Source organism: Tyto alba, unplaced genomic scaffold (genome assembly GCF_018691265.1).
Source record: "Tyto alba isolate M040663 unplaced genomic scaffold, T.alba_DEE_v4.0 Super-Scaffold_22, whole genome shotgun sequence".
Taxonomy (NCBI): Eukaryota; Metazoa; Chordata; class Aves; order Strigiformes; family Tytonidae; genus Tyto; species Tyto alba.
In genome coordinates this window covers 13,854,121-13,862,756 of record NW_024881296.1, presented here as the reverse complement: position 1 = coordinate 13,862,756, position 8,636 = coordinate 13,854,121, and the positions used below count along the sequence as shown (strand labels likewise).

Below are 8,636 nucleotides of genomic sequence, written 5' to 3'. Positions count from 1 at the left end.
AGTTGCAGTATCACAGAAGACAGTTGATAGAGCTGCACAGGGATGTTTGTTTTGGTCTGTGAGAGATGGGCTGCGTCTGGGTTCCTGTGTAAAGGATTGCCATCCCTTTTGTGCCAAACATGGCTAGATTCACTGCTGTATGCCTTTGGATTTTCTACCACCCACATGAGAGCACATTTGCAAGGTTCAGTACACAGTAACTTGAGACTGCTGTTTTGCAGAACTGGATTCCTCCGTAATTACGATGGTGGCTTCAGGTTGTTTGTTTGTTTTGGTTTTGGTTTTTTTTTTTTTTTATTAAAAAAAAAAAAAGCAACCAACCAACTGTGGTGCAAAAGTAGTGTTATTTCCCACTTCCAAGTATCTGGCATACTTTCACATTTAATAGTCAAATAGTATTCCGATGGCTTTCAGGATAACATTCATCTTTCAGTGTACTACAGTGGAGCACAACGTAGAATTATTAATGTATGTCACATACTGGCCTTGGAAACCTCAGTATGAGACTCCCTGCCACAGCCTGAATGAATGGCTCCTGCCTTGGGCAGTCTCAGGCCTCCCACACCAGCTGGACCTGCAGGCTTTGTCCATCTCCTAGGACTAGCCCTAGACACTGACTTTGTTCACAGATACTGGATAGTTGACATTGGAAGGGACCTCTAGATAGCACCGAGCCCAGGGTCAAAGCAAGGTCAACTACAGCCAGTTGCCCAGGGCTGTGCTGTAGTTGGGTTTTGAGCATCTCCAAGGATGGAGAGTCCACAGCCACTCTGGGCAACCTGTGCCTTTGACTACCCTTACAGTAAAAAAAAAAAAAAAAAAAAAAAAAGTTTTGTTGTTTGGGTTTGGTTTTTTTTTTTTTAGGTTTAGAGGGAGTTTCATGTGTCTCAATTTTGTGCCTATTGCCTCTTGTTCTGTCCCAGAGGAGAGACTGGCCCTGCTCTTTTTGTACTCTCCCACCAAGTATTTATACGTACTGATCAGATCCCCTCAGCCGCCTTTCCTCCAGCCAGAACAACCCCCAGCTCCCTCTGTGTAACAGATGTTCCCATCCCTTAATCTTCTTTGTAGCCTTTTCAGCCTTAGCTCCTAGCACACATCACCAGCCCCTCAGGAGAAATGCTGTAGCCAATACACTAGCTCTAGGCTCTGTCCTCCTCCCGCCCTTTGTGCTGGGTTTAACACTTTTTTCAAAAGCCTGTGCCCCTGGTCCTGGGAACTCGTGTTGGGAGGAGAAATCTTTCCGTAGCCTTCCGTCGGCCACGCCAGCTCCAGGCTTCTCCTCAGTCCCTGCGCTCCCCGCCCCTAAGCCGTGGCCTCGGCCTCTGAGGTCGCTTATCCCCAGAGCCGCTGAGGCGGAGGGGCCCCCCCCGCCCTGCTTACCGCCCGCTCCTTAATGGCGCCGCTGAACGTGGTGTGGGGCGGGGGGAGCGGTGCCACCGCCCGCCTGAGGGCGGGGCAGTTGGCAGGCCCCGCCCCCATCCCCCTTCCACTGCACGAGGATTGGTGGGCCTCCCTGCCGCTCAGGGGCGCGGCGGGGCGGCTGTCAATCGCTGCCTGGGCCCCGCTCGCGGTCGGAGGCGGCGCGCCAGCCGCGCGTGGGGCGCTCGCCGGCGGGAGGCGGGTCCTGTCACCATGGCAGCCAGGCAGACGCCCCAGCCGCTTTCCTCCTCGGCCGGTTTAAACCCCACGAGGGACGGGCTGCGGGGGGGCGGGGGGGGCCCGGGCCTGCCTGGGCGCGGGGAAGGGCGATGCGGCCGCGGAGCGGGCTCGGCCTGGGCTCCGCGTGGGCGCAGCGGCTCCGGCAGCTGGAGCAGCGGTTGCGAGTGAGCTCCGAGGCGTGGGGCGGGCGGGGGGCGAGAGCTGGCCCGGGGCGACGGCGGGGCCCGTGGGGCGCGGCACGTGGCGGCGCTGAGGGCGGTGGCGCGCCCGCCCCGCCCTCCCCCTTTCCCGCTCTTTTCTGCGAGTATATTTCTAGGCGAGAATCCGAAATTACAGCAGGCTGAGGGAGAGGCTGGTCCCCCCTGGGGTGTCAGCGCTGTGAGCGGCCCCCCCGGCCCCGCGGCCGTGTCGGGGGGCAGCGGCTGGGCCCGCGGCACCGTCGGAGGTCCCTGACAGCCCGGCCTGGGGGGGGAGAGGGGTGTGGTTATTTGTAGATAAGCAGAATCGCACTTCTCGAAGGACCACAGGTCTGGGATGTGCCAGGGGACGGTTTTGTAAAGCAAAAGCAGTTAAAACTTTCTGCGTATGCGTTTCCGCACAAACAGGCAAAATGACGGGAGGTATAGGAAGTAAGGGAATATCAAGAGTTTATCCTAGTTTTTATGTGCTTGTAGACAAATACTGTGCTGAGGCATTCGGGGGTACGTAGTCTTTGATTTTGGAAGGTTGAGAATCAGGAATATAATAAAACTATCATAATGTAATAACATTCATGAGATTCATATTTATTTCATTTTTGCTTTTGTGGGCTTGGGTGGGTTTTATTCCTTAGGCTAAAGAAGAGCGAATAGTTGTCCTGGAAACTGAAAACGCTGCTCTTCATCTAAAACTTGCAGAGGTAACAATTGTTTATTTTTCCAGAAAGAGTTCTTATGAAAATAGGAAAAAAAAAAAAAAAAAGGCACAGAAATCTGTCTTCCTCTTTTCAGGTTTTGTACTCTTTAATTGTTGGGGAAACCCATCAGAGTTGCTTTGTTTTTTTGTTTTTTTTTTTTTTAAATCATAAATGGTAGCAGTAACAATAGATTGATTAAGTACCTAGAAATTGGCATACATTTAAATATTTGTCATTGGTTTAAATCTGTAAAAGTGAACTGAGTGTATGACTCCACAAGCATTAAATATGGGATATTGCTTTTTGCTTGCAGGGAAAATGTTTGTCTAAAAGATAAGGGTAGGTTTTGGACATAATTAGGATGATCCTTTAAAAAGGACTGTCCATAGAGAGTAGGAAAGACGTTTTATTATAAACAGAATTACCAGAGATGCCCTATTGTGTGTCTTCATAGCACTAGTGTTACCCTTGTCTCGAAGAGGCACAAGTCAGTCACAGAGCGTTTAGCAACAACTGGATGCCCTCATTTCCTTATATCCTTCTACAGAAGCATATGTTGTTTCTAGACCGTTATTGAAACAAGGAGCAGCCTGTGGTAATGTTTAGGGTCTTCAAAGGTAGGATTTCAGAGATTTAGAGAATTTTGAATATCAACCTACACTGCTAGAGCAGAGCCAGCTGTGAGTATTAGTTGTGATACAGACTGTTGGCCAAGAGTTTCTAACCTGGGCTGAAACATTAAATGGTTGCGTGACCTCAGGAAAGCCATTTGCCTTCCCTGTTGGTTTGTTAACACCTGTGGATAAAAGTGGGTTTAACATTTTTCAAAGCCTGACTGGAAGCAGATGATGGTATATCCGAGGTGAATTTTGCTAGGCATACAGAAGAGTACTGCAATTTATTCTGAAAAATCTTTCTTTTTTTTTTTATTCTGCTTTATAAAATTTATCAAAAACCTAGAGTATTTCAGCTATTTTCTGTTGGGCTTTTTTTGTTTGTTTTTTGTTTGTTTGTTTGTTTGGGTTTTTTTGTTTTTTGTTTTGTTTTTTTTTCACTTTCATTAGCACAAGAAATAAATTATTCTAGTCGGGAAAGTGCATCAGATATAGGAAGAAGTTATCTAAGTATTAGATAATGAATTCTTGTTTTCCAAATACAGCACTCTTTATTGCCAGATGTGCTGGAAGATATGAGCACCGACAGACACAGGAGGACCATGGCAGTGTTACCACCTTCAGTCAGAAACAACATCAAATGATTTGTGGAAATACTTTGCAATTAACCTTGCACTGATGTTTCTATTCAGGCAGTTTTTTAAATACAGAGAAAAGACTTTCACTTCTCCGTCATTAATTTGTCCCAGCAATCTGAAAATGTGAGCTAAACTGGCATCTATGAAATAATTTTACCTTAATTGAATAGTCTCTATTAAAAAGTACTAATTTTAATTAGATGAATGTAAGGTTGTGCAATGTTGCACCGTATTTCACTAACTATGCTGATGAAAAGAGCCAGTGCCCTCAGCTATCAGTCACTGACCCTTCAGATCTGCTGGTGGAGCTGCCTGAATGGCTGAGCTGTAACAAGTTCACTCACAGTGACCAGGGTTAACAGAGGTCTCGTTCTTAACTTGTAAAAACAAATTGGATTCGTTTTGGCTGAAGTGAGTTAGGGAGCTTTGGAGACAAATTTATGAGGATAGCCATAAATTAGGTTTTGCAGTGTAAAATGCTTGTCTATACGTTGCATCAGTCTAAGAAAAATGTTATCTTTTGCTATAGACCTCCCCTTGCTTATATCCTTAAGACAAACACGAATGTCAGCACTGCCACTGTTTCTGCAGCCCAGTATATTTTTATCCTAGGAACATATTGTAAAGGTTGTTATTGAACATAAGAAGTCAAATTCTTTCTCTGTAGACTTGCTTTTGCCTGTTTGGAAATGTGTCTTGCATGCCCCTTGCTTTTATTAGCAGTCTGTGAGGTGCTGATCCTGCAGCTTTCCATAGGTAAAGCTGAGTCTGCCAGAATGGGTTCGATTGCAGAACTGGGATTTCAGTTTGGAGAACACTATTAAGTACTTCAGTTTCACTTCTGTTTATAATAAAGCTAACCATAAAAGGTTTTATAGTAATTTTTTATACTTCTCATGTATGGGCACAGATTTGCAGGTTCTGGACTACGAACAACTCTGAATGCTGAAACTATTTTAATGGAGAAAACCTCAAAACCAAGGCAGAATTTGCAGTAAAGATAAACTTGATAGTGGAAGTCATGAGAGTTGAACTGCAGTGACAGTAGAATCAACCATTCTGCTTTTATTGCTCATGTTGAGAAAAATGGGAGGTCAAGGGGAAACTCTGCAGATGGTAGAAAATTTATTAGATGATAAAAGTAGGTTTTAACTAGCTTAAGCTTATTTAACAGTAACTCTTGAGTACTGCAATTGCTCATATGCTTAACTTTTCACATGTAATTAGAGGTACTAATTCTGGTGTGCTACTTGTATGCATTTTTGTCAAGCATGTTTGTAAATACCACATCTGAGCAACAAGAGTTTCGAAAGCCCTTAGAGTAAAAGAACATATGAACACTGTATATGATGTGTCTCAATTTCTGGGAGCTTAAAGCCTGTAATAAAAAAAAAAAAAAAAATGTTTTTTTTAAATAGTCTTCCTGCTATTTCTTTTCCATGTAAGAACTTTTCATATTAGTGCTAAGGTGGTGTATAGTTGTGCAGGACCTCTGGATGCATTTGTAAATAGAAGATGCATGCTTCGTGAAGGTGAAAAAGCCACATGAAAAGGTTGGTTTAGATCGGTGAAGTACTTTTCTTGGAAAATATAATCTTTCTTTATTCTAACAGTTCCAAGACATTGTATTGCTGTTTTTTGCAGATGTCATCTGTAGTTAAACTGCAATTAAATGTTTACTTTTTTACCTATCATGATCAGATGATAGGAATTAAGTCAAACCCTTTACATGAATAAATTTAGTTATTCCATGTCATTGTACTCTTCTATGCTTTGTTAATTTAAATAACAGGGAACCGCAGTCACAGAATTTATGGCCTGAATAAAGTAGGAAATAAGTCTGTGCGAGAGATAAATGTATTCTAAAAATAAAGGAAGAGGCTATCAGTACAGATTGAGGAATGATAGATGTCAACAGGTGGCAGGGGAAAGTAGATGAAGAAGTTGCAGCTCATTTTAAGCACCAGGACTGTCAGTAAATGGCAAAAATGCAGTTTTTAATATAATACAGATTCTGTCATATTGCAGAATTTCACAAGTACTCTGCAGAGATTTCTATTTTGTGCTCTTGCCTGTAAATATTGAAAGTTGCACTATTTCTGTTTTCCCTTTGATTTCAACATCTCAAAATTTGGCCATAAAAATTGCTTTTGCATAATAGATAATTTTAGATTATTACAAAAGCATTCTTCTCCACATCCTTTAAAAATTGCTTTGGTTGCTTTGATCTCTGGAGACCCAGCCTAGTGCTTTATTGGTACAGTTTTGCACCACTGCAACTCAGCTGACTGTAATGGAGTCAGTGTTGGCAGGAAGTGAGAGCGATGAACACTAAATTGAGGGCTGCGTATTACCAGCTCCTTCAGGACTTCAGCAGTAAACACATGTCTATGTGCGTCCTCGTTCTGTTTCATGTCCTTTCAGAGAGCATTCTGCATTAAATGTAGTTCATGGAATCTTAGAGCAGTTTGGGTTGGAAGGGACCTTAAAAGTCATCCAGTCCAAACCCCCTGCCATGGGCAGGGATGTCTTCAACTGGATCAGAGCCCCGTCCAATCTGGCCTTGAACACTTCCAGGGATGGGTCATCTACCACCTCTCTGGGTAACCTGTTCCACTGTTTCACCACCCTCATTGTAAAAAATATTTTCCTTATATCTAGTCTAAAAGTTAGCCTAAACGTTACCTTACATCTAGTCACCAGAAGACATTTAAACCAGCTATGTAACCAGTCTTTTTTCCCTAAGTAAGGCACAGTTTTAAGGATTTAGATCCATCTCAAGCATAAGTGAAGGGTTTTAAGTACTGCAAAAGCATTTTAGTAATCTGATGCTGTGGTTTACCACCCTAACGAAGTCAAATATTCTGATACTAGCTAGTTACCTCAGGGTGATGCTTCATGTGACTCAAAAAAGGTAAAAGCAAGGATATTATGTATTTACAACATCACAGGTAATCAAATAGTTGAGTTACAAATGTTTACAGGGACAAAGGGGACAATGCAACAGAAAGCGTCAGTGCTTTGAATTGATTCTTCTTTTATTTCTTTTTTTAACAGTATCAAGGGTTGGCTGGAAGAAGCACTAATGAAGTACTGCAGCTGTACTCTGCTCATGGCCAGCAGCAGAAATTTCAGAGGAGTTCTGTTGCAACCCAGCTGCATGGAGCAATAAAGGTAAAAACATTTCGTAATAATGTAGGCATAATCTGTGCCCTAAACATCTACATGCTTATAAAATACAGTAAAACCCAGAAAACGGTCAGATATGAACCAGATCTATGGCTTTATTGTATTCATAGCACTGCTTGCAGTGAAGTGTAGCAGTGCCTGAGTTAGCTTAAAATTTATAGTGCTTTTGCTGTAATAGGCTGCAAAGTCACCTGAGCAGCTGGTAAAGCTGGCTGCCACTGAGCTCCAGAATCTTACGTATAGGCTGCTATCAGTGCCAGAGCTGGGTATTTTGTAATCAAAACCTTGCAATCCCTGATTTGACTATCATATAGACATCCCCTAAAATACAATAATTGTGATATACTTTAACCAGATAGGTAAATCCTTTAGAAAAGCATTGGAGAGTTCTATTGATTTCTGCTCTGGCGGACCTCACAAGGAGTAGTTTGTTGTAGGCTCACTTAGGTTGTCTTTATTTTGCATCAGAGAGACTGGAACTGTTCTCCCAGTGCCAGTACCATAATATTTTCCTTTGTTGAAGTACTTATTCCTTAAGTTACTCCATGGAATAGTGAGTTCCTTTTAGGGTCACTAACAAATGTCAGCTTTTTTCAGGGTAGCACTGAATGCCTGCATAAAATGACTGAAAAGTATCTCAGGAAAGAAATCTGATTCTTAACAGGCAGAAGGATGTAGCTTAATTGTAGCACAGTTGGACTGGATGATCATTGTAGGTCCCTTCCAACTGAATTATTCTGTTCTATTCTAATTACAGTGATTCTGCTCACTAAATTTTGCAGCTAGCTAGAATGGCAGAACTGCTTGTGATGCAATACCAGTGGATTGAGATGGTTTACTATCAGAGATTAATGAATGTTAGGAGAGAGCAAAGATCTCCAAATAAAAATCTAGATTAATGGTTACCCTACACCTATAATAAAAAAAAAAAACAAACCTTCCTCCCAGTTACATTCTGTGGCTTTCGTGAGTGAGAAATGCTGTGATTTTATTCCTTTGGTTTAGATAGTTCTTTTATCATTTAAACTGGTTGATTAATTCAAGGTCAGTACTACAGTTAGAAAAATAAAATCTCACAGAATATGTGACACATTGTATCAGGCTGACTAATGAAACATCACTGTGCTTCTGTGAAATAAGATATTGTTAAATTCATCTTATATATGTCTTTGATGACTAAGAGACTTGGCTATACCTGAAGCTGTGTTTTGGTCAAAGTATGTACCATAAGATGGTAAGGATCCATAAAATCTGGCTGAAGTCTTTAGAAAATGACATTGCTAAATATCTTGCAGGATCCTTCTCTAAACATGTTGAAAGATATACTCCTGAATACCTCCTTTCAAGTAAAGGTTTCTTCCTGACTCTTATATCTCACCATAATGATTTGTAGTATTGTTATATAGATTCTTCCTTAACTGCTGTTTTTGTGTCTTTATAACATACTTTTTCTTTTTTGCTGAGAAGAGGCTTAAGCAAGACCTGAAGAGCCTCCATTCATTTGCTCTTGAGCTTTCAAAAGACTTTCAGCGTCAAAGCAGGTCTTATCTTTGCCAAATTTTGACAGCAGTCCAAGGGATACAGCTGCAAAATGAAGCAATGAAAAGTAAGGCTCATTGCACTTACATTTCAAACATG

The 8,636-nt window shown here is 42.2% G+C and overlaps 1 protein-coding gene across 6 annotated transcripts in view; it reads left to right on the top strand.

Moving 5' to 3' along the window:
• Window positions 1-1,575: 1,575 nt before the first annotated feature.
• Window positions 1,576-8,636, top strand: part of KIF25 (kinesin family member 25) — a 40,378-nt gene continuing 33,317 nt past the window's right edge. For 4 of the 6 annotated variants that reach the window (XM_042795870.1, XM_042795869.1, XM_042795867.1 and 1 more), the window contains exons 1-4: window positions 1,576-1,826; window positions 2,495-2,560; window positions 6,867-6,983; window positions 8,466-8,604. In XM_042795870.1, coding sequence (XP_042651804.1) covers window positions 1,752-1,826; window positions 2,495-2,560; window positions 6,867-6,983; window positions 8,466-8,604 — 397 coding nt within the window. In that variant the 5' untranslated portion in view covers window positions 1,576-1,751. The remainder of the gene's footprint in view (window positions 1,827-2,494; window positions 2,561-6,866; window positions 6,984-8,465; window positions 8,605-8,636) is intronic. The other 2 variants (XM_042795871.1, XM_042795868.1) reach the window with 1 other exon arrangement.